General features: G+C 48.5%; 1 protein-coding gene across 1 annotated transcript in view; it reads right to left on the reverse strand.

Annotated features, from left to right (window-relative positions):
- eng (endoglin) overlaps window positions 1–17,500 on the reverse strand; it is a 66,702-nt gene that overhangs the window by 3,976 nt on the left and 45,226 nt on the right. The window contains 8 exon segments of the mRNA XM_062554561.1: window positions 4,463–4,532; window positions 6,001–6,240; window positions 7,728–7,876; window positions 8,353–8,548; window positions 8,911–9,007; window positions 10,126–10,273; window positions 12,947–13,124; window positions 16,197–16,328. Of these exon segments, the coding sequence (XP_062410545.1) occupies window positions 4,463–4,532; window positions 6,001–6,240; window positions 7,728–7,876; window positions 8,353–8,548; window positions 8,911–9,007; window positions 10,126–10,273; window positions 12,947–13,124; window positions 16,197–16,328 (1,210 nt within the window).

The raw sequence follows: 17,500 nt of genomic DNA on the forward strand, positions 1-17,500 counted from the left end.
ACACACACATGTGCACACACAAACACACACACACACACACATAGCCAGCACGACTCACCTGCCTCAGCATGCCTCCTGCATCCGCTGGTAACCCCCCATAACACACAAACATGCACACACACACACACACACACACACACACACACACACACAATAACACCAGCAAGTCAACCTCATACCACCACCCCCGCCCCCCCCCCCCCACCCAAACACACACACACGCAGACAAACACTTCCTCTGCACACACCTCTGAGTGGTAGACAACACAGGATGCAGAGGAGAGAGAGTGAGAGAGAGAGCGAGAGAGAGAGAGAGGGACAGAGAGGTGAGAGATGGAGAGATTAAAAAGAGAAAGAGGGAGAAGTGTTCAGAGGAGGGCAGGTGATAATTCACATGGTTTGTCTAGCGCTCTAACAGAGAAGGTGTGTGTGTGCTGGCCTTGAGTGCTAACACTGCACATGTCCAAAACCAACTGTGAGTGGAGCTGGGAAGAGACGCCACACACACACACACACACACACACACACACACACACACACACACACACACATACACACACACACACACACAACATGATCTGAGCCGGATAAATAGACACACCAGCAACAGGACATATTATTGAGGCCAGATAAATACACAGGAGGAACAAGACATATTATTTACACTGACACAGCACACTAGTCTAAACTCAGACCTTCACAAACACGCATGAGTCTGTGTCTGCATTGTTTTCACTGTATGTGTGTGTGTTTGTGTGTGTGTGTGTGTGTGTGTGTGTGTGTGTGTGTGTGTGTGTGTGTGTGTGTGTGTGTGTGTGTGTGTGTGTGTGTGTGTGTGTGTCTGTGTGTTCTACAACTGTATTCTGTCATGCTACCCTATTGAAATAATGAAAAGGTCAGGTTAACAGCTGTTTACTTCAATACGCACATCAAATGCATGTATTGCTTTAAATTAGTCATTTGCATTCCATACCTGCAGAACACACCTGTTGGTGCAATATAGTCTACGGGATTAGACTGTTTAGTGAATCTTTAGTTATGGTGAGATATCTGCTCTGCTATTGTCATGTTTTCGTGTTGAGTATGCAGAAACCACTCAAATAGCTTCAAGCAGTTTCTAAGAAAAAGGAAACCACAATTATGAACACTTGTCCTTGCCGATCTAAAGCATTTAATAGACAAGAAAGATCAGGAGAAAGGACCTCCCATCTCCTCTGAGTGAGATCGCAGGCCACTCGATATGGGAAGTCAATTAAGGGTGTCTTAATTAAGGGTGTCTTAATTAAGGGTGTCTTAATTAAAAGAGGAACTTTGTTGTTGGCGCCGGGGGGCCGGAGGGGCTATTTACGCTGCAACACTGAGCGGAGAACAGAGGCATCCTGGCGGGGGGGGGGGGGGCGCTGGAGCTGTTTCCTCGGGCATGACTCTGGGCTTTCATGTTGAACTCATTTATTTGCTTTTCCAAAAACAGAGAGAAAGACAAAAAGAGAGAGAGGTTGAGAAAAACATGAGAAATAGACAAGAAAAGAGAGAGAGGTTGAGAAAAACATGAGAGAGAAAGACAAAGAGAGATGTTGAGAAAAACGAGAGAGAGAAAGACAAAAGGAGAGAGAGGTTGAGAAAAACTGAAGGAGAAGTAGACAGATATACAGACAGAGAGAGAGACAGAGGAATAGGGGGAGAAGACAGAGAAGAGAGAGAGAGAAAGAGAAAAGAGAGAGAAAAGAGAGAAGAGAGAGACAGAGAAGAGACAGAGCGAGAGAAAGAGAAAAGAGGGAGAGAAAAGAGAGAAGAGAGAGACAGAGGAATAGAGGGAGAAGACAGAGAAGAGAGAGAGAGAGAGAGAGAGAGGGAGTGGTGAGAGTGCTTTGTCTGGTCCAGCGCTGTTTGGACTTTGGGTCTGAAAGCTGAACAAACACAGACAGGATGGAGAAGAACAGGTGGGGAGGAGAGGCGGCCAAACACACACACACACACACACACACACACACACACACACACACACACACACGGCTCCCAAACAGGATGGACAGCCCAGGGGGACAACAGCACATCAGCACATCGACACATCCTGCACTCCTCACACACACACACACACACACACACACACACACACACACACACACACACACACACACACACACACACACACACACACACACACACACACACACACACACACACACACACACACACACACACACACACACACACACAGCACAGCTCTGCCACAATCAGTTCCCCCTCTAGGGAGGACAGAATGACCACCACATCCTGCAAACCCAACTACCACAACTACTAATGCCCCTCATCTACCCCTCATCCCCACTACTACTGCCCCTCATCTACCCCTCATCTGCCCCTCATCTGCCCCTCATCTACCCCTCATCCCCACTACTACTGCCCCTCATCTGCCCCTCATCTACCCCCCCCCACTACTACTGCCCCTCATCTGCCCCTCATCTGCCCCTCATCTGCCCCTCATCTACCCCTCATCCCCACTACTACTGCCCCTCATCTGCCCCTCATCTACCCCCCCCCCACTACTACTGCCCCTCATCTGCCCCTCATCTACCCCTCATCCCCACTACTACTGCCCCTCATCTACCCTTCATCCCCACTACTACTGCCCCTCATCTGCCCCTCATCTGCCCCTCATCCCCCACTACTACTGCCCCTCATCCCCCACTACTACTGCCCCTCATCTACCCCTCATCCCCACTACTACTGCCCCTCATCTGCCCCTCATCTGCCCCTCATCCCCACTACTACTGCCCCTCATCTACCCCTCATCCCCCACTACTACTGCCCCTCATCTGCCCCTCATCCCCCACTACTACTGCCCCTCATCCCCCACTACTACTGCCCCTCATCTGCCCCTTATCCCCCACTACTACTGCCCCTCATCTACCCCTCATCTGCCCCTCATCTACCCCTCATCTGCCCCTCATCTGCCCCTCATCTGCCCCTCATCTGGCCCTCATCTGCCCCTCACCCCCCCCCCCCCCCCCATCAGAATCAGTCCTTGGTATCGCTGGCTGTGCAGCTGACTTTGCTACTCAATGGCAAGTGGCATCCAAGGCAGTTTTATATTTTGTATTATTATTTTTTTCTACTTCATGTTTTTCTCCCTCTTTTTTCTTGTTGACCACTGGCTCCAGACAGCTGTTTGGCAAATCCCAGCATCCCTGTCACCTCTCTGTTGCCACCGGCAACGCAAAACCACAACTGTCACCAATCACAAACAACCAACCTCAAAAGACATGTGATGGGATTCCAAGGGATTTGTCTTTGAATCCGCCAGAAATATTATCCTCTCATAAAGAATGACAGAGAGGGAGAAAAACAGACAGAGTGGGAGAGGGAGAGGGAGAGGGAGGAAGAGAGAGAGAGAGAGAGAGAGAGAGAGGGAGAGAGAGATGGCACATCCTCTTTAGAGAATATGAAAAATGTGATTACAGGAAAAAATAACTTGTTGGCCAAGTCAAGCGATTTGTGTGCGTGTTGAAAACATGCTGTTTGATTGTGTGTGTGGTGTGTGTGGTGTGTGCGTGTGCAAATGAGGAATAATGGCCTTTCCTGCTGCGGACGGCGAGGAATGCTCCTCGTTCCTGACTCATCTGCCTGCCCGTTATCTGGCCTTTGAAGATCCGCACCTTCCCCTCTTTGTGCGTGGCGGACAATAGCGGCGCTGGACGGTGTTTGGACGTCCGTGGCTGACCACACGCCTGGCCCTCCGGCACAATCAATCCCAGCAGGCTCGTTATTTCTGATTGTGGCCACAAGGTCAGGCTGCAGGCCTTCCTCAGCGGACACTGCCCTGCCCCGCCCCGCCCTGGACACACACACACACACACACACACCTCCCTGACCCCCCTCCTGGGCTGACGTCCTGGCCCAGTTGCCATGGCTACGCTCCAAACGGCAGGCCAGCCCAAGTGTGGGAGGCGGGCCTAGCGTAACCTGTTGCTGGAGTGATGCAGCGTGGAATATTCCAGAGGGGTTTGTTTACTCTGACTCTGGACTCGCGTCGCAGCATAATGATGATGTCAGGCCCATTGTTGGCTGAGCTACAGTATGCCAGGGAATTGTGCCTTTGTGTGAATGAGTTTTTTTGTTGTTGTTTGTTTGTTTAGCTTATTATTTTTTCGACATGTTCATTTTTTTCATCTCACTGTGTTGCTTTATTTTCTGTCCCTGAAGTAAATAAATAAATCAAATTGTGAAAAATAGAGCCGTGATAACAACAGAAACCCATCAGCTGCTCAAAACAAACAAGACGCTTCTGACACTTGATGTCAGAGGAGCAGAAAACAGAATGATTACGCTCTCGCTCGTAACGCGATCGATAAGCAATACGAGGTCAGACGCCGCCGCCGCTAACACACCAGACGGGAGACACACGAGCAGGAAGTCAACAGCAGCCGTCGCCGATTTACTGTCTGTCAGAAAGTTTACTTACTTGGCGGAGTTTTAGTGCGCACGACCTCCAGGGTGGTCTTGACATTCCTCGCTCCTTCTGGGAAGCACGTCTGATCAGAAACACAGAAGAAGAAAAGTTAGCACGACTTCTGGTGTACGCAGGATCAAGTTTAGACTGCACGACTTCTGGTGTACGCAGGATCAAGTTTAGACTGCATGAGTTCTGGTGTACGCAGGATCAAGCTTTGCACGACTTCTGGTGTACGCAGGATCAAGTTTAGACGGCACGAGTTCTGGTGTACGCAGGATCAAGCTTAGACGGCACGAGTTCTGGTGTACGAAGGATCAAGTTTAGACTGCACGACTTCTGGTGTACGCAGGATCAAGTTTAGACTGCATGAGTTCTGGTGTATGCAGGATCAAGTTTAGACTGCACGAGTTCTGGGGTATGCAGGATCAAGTTTAGACTGCACAACTTCTGGTGTACGCAGGATCAAGCTTAGACTGCATGAGTTCTGATGTACAATACAGTATGGGATCAAGCTTAGACAGCATGAGTTCTAATGTACAGTACAGGATCAAGTTTAGACTGCATGAGTTCTGGTGAACATACAGTACGGGATCAAGTTTAGACTGCATGAGTTCTGATGTACATACAGTATGGGATCAAGTTTAGACTGCATGAGTTCTGATGTACAGTACGGGATCAAGTTTAGACTGCATGAGTTCTGATGTACACGCAGGACCAAGTTTAGACTGAAGCTCTCTACTGACCTACAGTAAACACACTTGGGTAGAGATTTATGAAGATGGTCTCTAACAGTAGTAGACGATAGTGAGCGTGAGTAGCTCCTCTTCTAGGGGATCTAATTACCAAAAGGAATACTGTACAACGCAGACCACTACATATAGAATAGAGTACTATAGGCTACTGAATATAATGTATATTTACACACATTTCTATAACTATACTGTATGCGTGTCTGGGAGCTGTTCAGCACTGCGCAGATATTTCACCAGATAGCAGACTGCCAATCACGCAAGATACAGTTGAATCATTTAAACACGGTTTGCTGTGTTTAACAGTCTACGTGAAACACTACCACAGCAGTCATTTTTTCCATCGTCAATGTCAGAAAGGACTGCCTCTGTCTCTGAATAAATGATGTGCTTTTCTCCCCTTTAGAAAGCGTTCAGCGCTCCAGGGATTTGCTGGTGCCTGTAACAACGTGAGCACTTTTGCATCATGCGCCCAGATGAGATCAATACTCGCTGCAACGCTGGCCTGCCGCACATGAACTTTTCACAATTCCAAAACCAACACAGCGTATAGGGCCGCACTGCCTCAAAACCTACTCAGTTACTCATTCACTCACTCTCTCAGCCATTCATTCATTTACTCATTCACTCACTCACTCACTCTTTCAGCCATTCATTCACTCATTCACTCATTCACTCATTCACTCACTCTTTCACCCATTCATTCATTCACTCATTCACTCACTCATTCACTCACTCACCCATTCTCATTCTCTCCCTCCCTCCCTCGCTCCCTCCCTCCCTCCCTCCCTCCCTCACCTTGGTGGCAATGTTGCAGTAGTGGACTTCACAGTCCAGCTCCCAGCCGCTGGGCGCCGTGTTGTGGACGGCCTCCAGGGAGAAGCTGAGCCGCGTCCGGTGCGGAGGGCAGCCGGTGGCTGGACAGGGCTCCGGCCGGAAGGGGACGTCCATCTGCAGCACACACACGTCCCTGGAGCGCACCACACACTTGACCACCTCGCTGCCGATCTCCACGCCGCCCAGCATCTGACCCGAGATCTGAGGAGCCGCAGGGCGCAGTGCACACGGGGAGAGTTAACGATTCAGCTCCACAAGAGGCTGAGTTATGGCTGAGTTATGGCTGAGTTATGGCTGAGTTACGGCTGAGTTATGGCCTAAAGTGATACTTATTAGCGCCAAACTTGTTTCTTGTTTCTTAGCAGATGCTGCTGACCAAAGCAACACCTTTAAAGGTGACGATACTCTGCCAACTTTGAGCTGTTGCAGGGCAGTGTGCAATAACATGGTTATTAATGGTTCATGATGTTGTGACTACATGACTGTGCCAAGTGCCTGATGATCATTGAATTTCTCTAGATGAACAAAATTGCATCCTAATATCAGTGGTAACATACTGTAGAGGACTTGCCCTATCCTAATATAAGTGGTAACATAGGGGACTTGCCCTGCTGTATGTCGTCACCATGAGAATCGACCAGAGAGATTGTACTTTTACTCCATCGCTTTGATGCTTGTGTCAACTTTGATGTCACGTTTTCAAAACAGTTAACACCCATGTCCGAACAAAAGCACTCTGGCTTGAAAAAATGGTCTTTCTCATTTTTCTTGTTCTTTGAAAAGACAAAATATACTGAATAACAAATAGTTGTATTCATTCCTCCCAATATGTAACTATCATTGAGAGCTACGATAAGCGCCTAGACGAGACAAGTTTCACTGAATTACTAAAGTAGCGACGCTACTGCCCATCACTGCTCTTTGGTTTAGCATGTAGCATGGGAACACCAGTAGAGTTTGGGTTATTTGGTTTAGCGTGTAGCATGGGAACACCAGTAGAGTTTGGGCTCTTTGGTTTAGCATGTAGCATGGGTTTAGCATGTAGCATGGGAACACCAGTAGAGTTTGGGCTCTTTGGTTTAGCATGTAGCATGGGAACACCAGTAGAGTTTAGCATGTAGCATGGGAACACCAGTAGAGTTTAGTCTCTTTGGTTTAGCATGTAGCATGGGTTTAGCATGTAGCATGGGAACACCAGTAGAGTTTGGGCTCTTTGGTTTAGCATGTAGCATGGGAACACCAGTAGAGTTTGGGTTATTTGGTTTAGCGTGTAGCATGGGAACACCAGTAGAGTTTGGGCTCTTTGGTTTAGCATGTAGCATGGGTTTAGCATGTAGCATGGGAACACCAGTAGAGTTTGGGCTCTTTGGTTTAGCATGTAGCATGGGTTTAGCATAAAGCATGGGAACACCAGTAGAGTTTGGGCTCTTTGGTTTAGCATGTAGCATGGGTTTAGCATGTAGCATGGGAACACCAGTAGTTTGAGCTCTTTGGTTTAGCATGTAGCATGGGAAGGTTCAGCATGTACCAAAGGAGTGTGATACATGTGTGTACCCAATTAAAACGTGAGAACACATTGACAACAGATGACTTCTGTTGTGTGTGTGTGTGTGTGTGTGTGTGAGTGTGTGTGTGTGTGTGTGTGTGTGTGTGTGTTTTTTTTTGTGTGTGTGTGTGTGTGTGCGCACCTCGGCGTAGATCCTCTTGTCCGTCTGGAGGGGGGTCTTGGGGTCAAGTGGGGCCCTGTACTCAGGTGAGCTGTACAGGTGGATCTTCATGGGAGATTCGGTGGTGGTTGTAGCTGGAAGAACTGCTGCGGACGTTGGATCGACCGTATCTGCAGAGCCAACACACACCGTGAGAGTCTACACACACTTTAGAGACTTTAGACACTTCACACACTTCACACTTCACAGCACTGACAGGTCAGAATGGTACTAGAGACCGCAGCACTGACAGGTCAGAATGGTACTAGAGACTGCAGCACTGACAGGTCAGAATGGTACTAGAGACCACAGCACTGACAGCTCAGAATGGTACTAGAGACCACAGCACTGACAGGTCAGAATGGTCGTGTGGAGTGGGGCGGGGCGTTCAGCCTACAACAGTGTACTCTGTTCCGATTGGATATTTGTTTTGCAGCAGGCTGGGCCACGAGGCCTTCTTCATGTCCAGTGTTCCTCTGTGTCCTACCTGCCAGTGCCCCGTGTGTGTGTGTGTGTGTATGTGTGTGTGTGTGTGTGTGTGTGTGTCCTACCTGCCAGTGCCCCGTGTGTGTGTGTGTGTGTGTGTGTGTGTGTGTGTGTGTCCTACCTGCCAGTACCCCGATGCCCACGTGGATGGTGGAGGCCCTGGTGCTGATCTCAGAGTAGCTGGTGACGGAGCTCATCTTGAAGTAGCCCGAGGCCTCCTGCTGCAGCTCCTGGGGGCCCCCCAGGAACGTCAGCCCTCCTGGGATAAAGGCCATCGGGGGCTGCCCAGGAATAGCCAACTTCATCAGGCCATTTGTCTGCAAGACACACACAGGGACACATGCAGGAAATGACGACTGTGCAGAAATGTACAGTACTGTTTGTGTGCTAGAGGGTATTCAAGCCAGGAATGGAATAAGAGTTATTTCAGCAATAGAAGAAAGACAGGTATTTTTCAACATTTTCCGTCAGGTAAACAGATTTGTTTAAATTGTGGTTTATTTTGGGTCTGTTCCATGCCAAACATCTACCTTTTGACAACATGTGTTCCGGCTGATTGGCTAGTGATGTAGCACTAACGTTTAAAATGTTGACAGGATGTGACTACATTAGATTGCAACGCTAGTCTCAATGGTTCCTCTGGACTGGAGCACCAGCGGCTAGTTAGCCTGCTACTCACCACAAACTGCTCAGCGTCCGACACCTCCCACACAGTGTCCTTGGGGCCTCTCAAGTACAACTGCACATCTGCTGAGGCGGCATGCACGTACACATGGCTGAAATAGAAGTACAAGGAATGTCTTAGAACACTTCCCCACGCTCAAGCTCTGTTCCGAAACCATGCATAGAGATGGAACGTCTTAGAACATAAGCTCACGGTCTTGATTTTCATTTCAGAGTGAGAAGGAGAAAAAAACAAAGAAGGAAAAAACAAAGACAAAGGTGTGTATGACATGACAGGGCATTGCCCTATGCATTAACATTAACTTTAACTATCAGACATGACAGGGCATTGCCCTATACGTTCACTTTAACTTTAACTATCAGACATGACAGGGCATTGCCCTATACGTTCACTTTAACTTTAACTATCAGACATGACAGGGCATTGCCCTATACGTTAACATTAACTTTAACTATCAGACAAGACAGGGCATTGCCCTATACGTTAACATTAACTTTAACTATCAGACATGACAGGGCATTGCCCTATGCATTAACATTAACTTTAACTATCAGACATGACAGGGCATTGCCCTATACGTTAACATTAACTTTAACTATCAGACATGACAGGGCATTGCCCTATACGTTAACATTAACTTTAACTATCAGACATGACAGGGCATTGCCCTATGCGTTAACCGTAAAATTTCACTTTAAGCCACAGCAGGTGCTACAGTTCAGTATGCCCACAGCAGGTGCTACAGTACAGTATGCCCACAGCAGGTGCTACAGCACAGTATGCCCACAGCAGGTCCTACAGTATGCCCACAGCAGGTGCTACAGTACAGTATGCCCACAGCAGGTGCTACAGTACAGTATGCCCACAGCAGGTGCTACAGTACAGTATGCCCACAGCAGGTACAGTATGCCCACAGCAGGTGCTACAGTATGCCCACAGCAGGTGCTACAGTACAGTATGCCCACAGCAGGTGCTACAGTACAGTATGCCCACAGCAGGTCCTACAGTACAGTATGCCCACAGCAGGTCCTACAGTATGCCCACAGCAGGTCCTACAGTACAGTATGCCCACAGCAGGTGCTACAGTATGCCCACAGCAGGTGCTACAGTACAGTATGCCCACAGCAGGTCCTACAGTATCTCTGATACAGTATGCCCACAGCAGGTCCTACAGTATGCCCACAGCGTCGCCACGCAGAGGCGTCTCACCGGATGCCCGTGCCCTCGTGGATGTTGATGATGTGCAGCTGCTTCTGCTGGGTGGCGGGAAGGTAGCAGGACTTGACAGAGGAGGGCTGCTGCACCACCTCCATGGGGACCCTCTCACTGGGGCTCAGGATGCACTGGGACCCGGAGGCTGGAGAGGCAGAGCACAACATGGAGGATGGGCCATTCTGATGCACTACTAAAACCTACTGTATACTACTACAACTACTGCTACTACTGTTCCTACTACTACTGTATACTACTACAACTACTGCTACTACTGCTAACTACTACTGCTGCTGCTACTACTGTATACTACTACAACTACTGCTACTACTGCTAACTACTACTGCTGCTGCTACTACTGTATACTACTACAACTACTGCTACTACTGTTCCTACTACTACTGTATACTACTACAACTACTGCTACTACTGCTAACTACTACTGCTGCTGCTACAGTACTACTGTATACTACTACAACTACTGCTACTACTGTTCCTACTACTACTGTATACTACTACAACTACTGCTACTACTGCTAACTACTACTGCTGCTGCTACTACTGTATACTACTACAACTACTGCTACTACTGCTAACTACTACTGCTGCTGCTACTACTGTATACTACTACAACTACTGCTACTACTGCTAACTACTACAACTACTTCTACTACTGCTAACCACTACTGCATTACTACTACTGCTAACTACTACTACTGCTGCTACTGTTACTACTACTGCTGCTACTATTACTACTACTGCTGCTATTACAACTACTACAATTGCTGTTCCTACTACTGTATTACTACTACTGCTAACTACTACTGCCAATACTGCTAACTACTACTGCCAATACTACTACTGCTAACTACTACTACTACTACTGCAGCTAACTACTACTACTGTATTACTACTACTGCTAACTACTACTACTACTACTGCAGCTAACTACTACTACTGTATTACTACTACTGCTAACTACTACTACTGCTGCTACTATTACTACTGCTGCTACTACTGCTACTATTGCTGCTATTACAACTACTATAATTACTACTACTGCTAATGCTGCTATTACTACCACTGTTACTACTACTACTACTACTACTACCACCACTACTGCTACTACTACTACTACTACTACTACTACTATCACCACCACTGCTACTACTACTACTACTACTACTACTACTACTACTACTACTACTACTACTACTATTACTACTACTACTATCACCACCACTGCTACTACTACTACTACTACTACTACTACCACCACCACCACTGCTACTACTGCTACTACTACTACTACTACTATCACCACCACTGCTACTACTACTACTACCACTACTACTACTACTACTACTACTAGAATGGACTATTTTAATCTGCAACAGACTGCAACAGTCATTTCCGAAAAGATCATACTAATACTACTATTACTACTACTACTACTAACATTATTACTACAATTAATACTACTACCACTATTACTACTGCTACTACTACCACTACAAATCATAACATCAGAATGACATACAGTAATATGACAAATAAACACCGACTAAGAAATCACATACCATTGAAAACTTATTGAGTTCAATAACAAGAGTTTCAGGAGAGTCTGTTGCATACATGTGTACTTCATGAAGTCCATTTAATTAAAGAAGACTTTGATTGACTGTCTGTTGCCATACAAGTTTACAAGTTGAAGTGAACTTGTGCCCACTGCGTGTGTCCAGGGAGGGGTCATTCAGAGTGGCTGATGCAGTGGTACAGTATATGTGGGCCAGTTAACCCAGCGTGGCTGATGCAGTGGTACAGTATATCTGGGCCAGTTAACCCAGCGTGGCTCATGCAGTGGTATATGTGGGCCAGTTAACCCAGCGTGGCTGATGTACTGTAGTGGTATATGTGGGCCAGTTAACCCAGCGCGGCTGATGTACTGTAGTGGTATATGTGGGCCAGTTAACCCAGCGTGGCTGATGTAGTGGTATATGTGGGCCAGTTAACCCAGCGCGGCTGATGTACTGTAGTGGTATATGTGGGCCAGTTAACCCAGCGTGGCTGATGTACTGTAGTGGTATATGTGGGCCAGTTAACCCAGCGCGGCTGATGTACTGTAGTGGTATATGTGGGCCAGTTAACCCAGCGTGGCTGATGCAGTGGTACAGTATATGTGGGCCAGTTAACCCAGCGTGGCTGATGTACTGTAGTGGTATATGTGGGCCAGTTAACCCAGCGTGGCTGATGTAGTGGTACAGTATATCTGGGCCAGTTAACCCAGCGTGGCTGATGTACTGTAGTGGTATATGTGGGCCAGTTAACCCAGCGCGGCTGATGCAGTGGTACAGTATATCTGGGCCAGTTAACCCAGCGCAGCTCATGTACTGTAGTGGTATATCTGGGCCAGTTAACCCAGCGTGGCTGATGTACTGTAGTGGTATATGTGGGCCAGTTAACCCAGCGTGGCTGATGTAGTGGTATATGTGGGCCAGTTAACCCAGCGTGGCTGATGCAGTGGTACAGTATACTGTATGTGGGCCAGTTAACCCAGCGTTGGTAGAAAAGAGCTCTCTGTGCTGAGCTCTGTGATTGGTTAGCTGACTCTGTGGGTAGTCATGAAGAGTGTGTGTGGCTGACTCTGTGGGTAGTCATGAAGAGTGTGTGTGGCTAACCCTGTGGGTAGTCATGAAGAGTGTGTGTGGCTAACTCTGTGGGTAGTCATGAAGAGTGTGTGTGGCTACATGAAACTCTGTGGGTAGTCATGAAGAGTGTGTGTGGAGTGGCTGTCCAGCTTCTAAGATGGGAGTCTTACCAGGACTTTGTGTGAAATTGAAGGTCGTTGGGTTTTGCACCTCCGTAAAGGATGTCACACCACCGAACTTCTCAGTTGCCCACTTCAAGAGGTCATCAGTGTCCAGGGGTAAGTCCTCTTGTACTGATGTGGACTGTAGTGCAGCTGGTTGAATGTGTCGCTGAACCGTCTTTGGGACCTGAGGGGTACAAATAAGACGACATCAGCCATCCGTCCACCTGTCCAACCTCCAGTCACACTCCACACCAAGTGCAAATCCGTCCACCTCTCCAACCTCCAGTCACACTCCACACCAAGCACACACCAGCCCACCTACTGCATCCACCTGTCCAACCTCCAGTCACACCAAGCGTAGCCTACTGTACATCAGATCCCTCAAAGTCTTACTGTTCAGGCTCTGTGGTGCGTCTGTGGACAGGTCATTTCGTACTGTGTCTGTGGACAGGTCATTTTGTAGTGTGTCTGTGAACTGGTCATTTTGTGGTGCGTCTGTGGTCATTTCTGCTATTCACGGCTCTGCGGCTCAACTGACCCTCCCTTCCCGACCCGTGTTGAGGGAGCCATGTGTGTGTGCCCTGCTTTTGCTGCTGTTGAATCAAGCCAGTCAGTGCTTTTTTAAGCACTTTATCTCATGTTTGCAAAGTGTGTCTGACTGACTACAGACGACTCCTCCCCCCCCCCCCCCCCCCCCCATCCTTTACTCCCCAAAGCCAGTCTGCTGCCAGAAGCGTTTGAACAGGAATGTTTATTATGGTAGAGTGTCGCGAGCCCCTGCTCAACCCCTCTGGAGCCGTGCTGCCTGCTCCACTTCCTGAGAGAGGGCTGGAAACGAGACCTTTTTAACTCGTGCGTCAGTGGAGGAGGACTGGAATTTGGCTCCATACGCGCACAAATACATACAGTACAGTACGGGCACGCACACACACACACACACACACACACACACACACACACACACACACACACACACACACAAGAGCACGCACACACAGACACATACGCACACGTACACACACACACACAAGAACACGCAGACACACATGCACGCACGCACGCACACACACACACACACACACACACACACAGACACACACACACACAAGAACACGCAGACAAACATGCCCGCACGCACGCACACACACACACACACACACACACACACACACACACACACACACACACACACACACACACACACACACACACACACACACGTGTAGTCCATCCAGAGACCACAACTGAGACAGATCTCTGCACATCTGATCACAGCAGACCTCTGCACATCTGACCACAACAGACCTCTGGATATCTGAGCAACAGACCTCTGCACATCTGACCACAACAGACCTCTGCACATCTGACCACAGCAGATATCTGCTGTTAAATGTGGAAGATGGAGGTATAATCATAATGTTTTTCCTCACAATTTCCAAACCATTCTGTCCAGTATGTGCGCTATTTACTTCTATTCACCGTGAACAGCTATACATTCTCCATTTGAACCTATAGCATGGCCATAATGATCAGCGTCCACGGGGTTGTTGATCAACAGGTTGTTGTTGCCGGGCAGAAGAATGTGCGGTGCGTTGAGAAGAACAGCCCACACGTCACATCAGCAGGACGCCGTCTGGACGCAGGACTGCGTCTGTGATCTCGTGCGTCCACAGGAAGTGGACAGGACACTGGCATGGTGTGAGCAGAGCACAGAGGGCCCTTTGATTGACCCCCCCCCCCCCTCCACCCCCCTCTCCATCCCCCCTCTCCACATCACCCCCCCCCTCTCCACCCCCCTCTCCACATCACCCCCCCCTCTCCACCCCCCTCTCCACCCCCCTCTCCACCCCCCCTCTCCACCCCCCTCTCCACATCACCCCCCCATCTCCACCCCCCCCTCTCCACCCCCCTCTCCACGCCCCTCTCCACGCGCACTCCTCATGTCTGGTGCTCGGCGGATTGAAATAGAATGTCAGGAAGCTGGCGGACATGGAAATCAAACAAATCACAAAGGGAGGGGGGGGTGGACGGGGCAGTGCAGAAGCGGTCACCCCCGTCCACCCCCCTCACCTTGGTCCACCCCCCCACCCCCCCAGGCCCGGTCCCTCAGGGTGAAGGGGCCCAGGAGCATCAGAGGAAGCTGGAGAGGTCAAGAGGATGAGCATTAGCCAGTCACAGCTCACAATCACACTTCCTGGAGATATGTCAACCAATCAAAACTCACAATCACACTTCCTGGAGATATGTCAACCAATCCCAGCTCACAATCACACTTCCTGGAGATATGTCAACCAATCACATCCAGATTCTGGTGTTCCCTCTCCTCGTATCACCCTGAGGAGACCCTGTGGCGTGACAGCGGGGGGTGGAGGGGGGGTTTTGGCGTGACAGTTGGCACTGAACGATGAGCAGACTCTCTAAGTCAGTGTCCGGGGGAGACTGGGAGAGATAGCCTCCTGTCTCAACTATCACAGAGACGCACGGAGAACAATTCCACTCCGATTAGCGTGCGGGGTCACAGACGGGACACACAGTGTTTGGCGTTGAGAACACGGCATCCATGGCGACAGTTTGGATCATGAGAAAAGAGGGGTTCAGGAGCTCATGAGGAATACAAACTTTTGTGCACTGTGCAGTGTGCACTTTTCCTCAAATACCAAACTAGATGGCAGAGCAAAACTCAGACAAATAATGTAGCAAAATCAACATGTGCAATGAAACTACCAAACAAATTCAATTATTTTGTTCACTTTACTTCAAACATATCCAATGAAATGTCAATAAACCCCAACTGGGATATGACACAGCCAACACACCTCCGTCCGTCCGCACGCACGCACGCACGCACGCACGCACGCACGCACGCACGCACGCACGCACGCACGCACGCACGCACGCACGCACGCACGCACGCACGCACGCACGCACGCACACACACACGCACGCACGCATACACACAGCAAGGTTAATTGCCTCTTAAAACTGCCTGTGGGTTATTCAGCTGGAGTCTCTCATTGTCACACAGCTGCCACTATAGTCCCAAATGGGCCATTGGTGAGAGAGTATGTGTGTGTGTGTGTGTGCGTGTGTGTGTGTGTGTGTGTGTGTGTGTGTGTGTCTCTCTCTCTCTGTGTGTGTGTGTGTGTGTGTGTGTGTGTGTGTGTGTGTGTGTGTGTTTGTGTGCGTGTGTGTGTTTAGATAAAGAAGCCACACACACACACACACACACACACACAGTCATACATAACGTACTCACATGGAAAGAGATGTTGCTGGTGTCTCCTTGGATGTTGAGATAAAGAGGGCCAGCGAGGCCTCTGATGCTGAAGATCATCCTGGAGGGCTTGGACTCTGACGGAAGGTTCACCTGACAAATCGCATAGCCATCCTGCAACAGTGGAACACACAACACACACCAGTGAGCAAACAGAGCTTACCTGAGAGGAGTTACTAACACACACACACACACACACACACACACACAGGGGCGCCTGCAGGAATTAATGCTATGGTACGCACAACAATTACAATTGTAACAATATTTGTTCTTTCTCGGTTTTAGGTTCGTGCATTGGTCAGCAAAAAAGCCTACAGTACATAGCATAACAACATCCACACGCAATAACACAACAACAACATCTAACAGTGATCTATTCATTTGGACAACGTTACACAGCTAAGTTACTTACGTTTAGTTTTGTTCTAGCATACCGTTAACGTATGGTTTTAAACAGTTGTAATGCTAGTCTAACGTTCCGACAAGCACACCAATGTCTACCTTGTTATTGTCCATCTGGAATAGCTCCTCTAGCTTTGCCTCCATCTTCTATTCTTTCTCTTTTCGTTGTTTAAAAGATGCTGAGTATCGAGTTAGTGATTTAGCTTCACATTGCATGGTGATAACCATATACTGTATAGATAGCCGAGTAAAAGAAAACAACAAGTAGCCTAGTTGTGTGCCTGCGTGCGTAACCCTGCTCAAACTAAATATATGCGCGTGAATATACAGCAGCTCTGCATTAAGTTAATTTTGATAACGTGTTGACTAACTTCACTTAATATAGACAATTGTAAATAGCCTGATGTCATGCAGCGAATGGGAAACTGTGCATAGTTGGGAAGTTATGGAAGTTATTGGTGTGAATATACACGCACAAGGGCAATTTTCTCTTCTTGTCGTAGCCTCATGGTACGCACAGTGTACACCTGCAGGCGCGCATGCACACACACACACACACACACACACACACACACACACACACACACACACGCAGGCTACTGACTGTTGATCCATGGACCATGTTAACACACACACACACACAATGACAGACAGAGAGAAATCCCAACATGCAGAATAGAGAAACACCACAGTACACACACACACACACACACCCAAATAAAGAACACCTATATGAGTTCCTTACGGAACACACACCCAAATAAACAACACTGAAATGAGTTCCTTACAGCACACACACTGGGCATAACACACACAACACACACTGAGCATAACACACACAACACACACTGAGCAGAACACACACAACACACACTGAGCAG

This window comes from Sardina pilchardus, chromosome 14 (assembly GCF_963854185.1).
Source record: "Sardina pilchardus chromosome 14, fSarPil1.1, whole genome shotgun sequence".
In the NCBI taxonomy this organism is placed as follows: Eukaryota; Metazoa; Chordata; class Actinopteri; order Clupeiformes; family Clupeidae; genus Sardina; species Sardina pilchardus.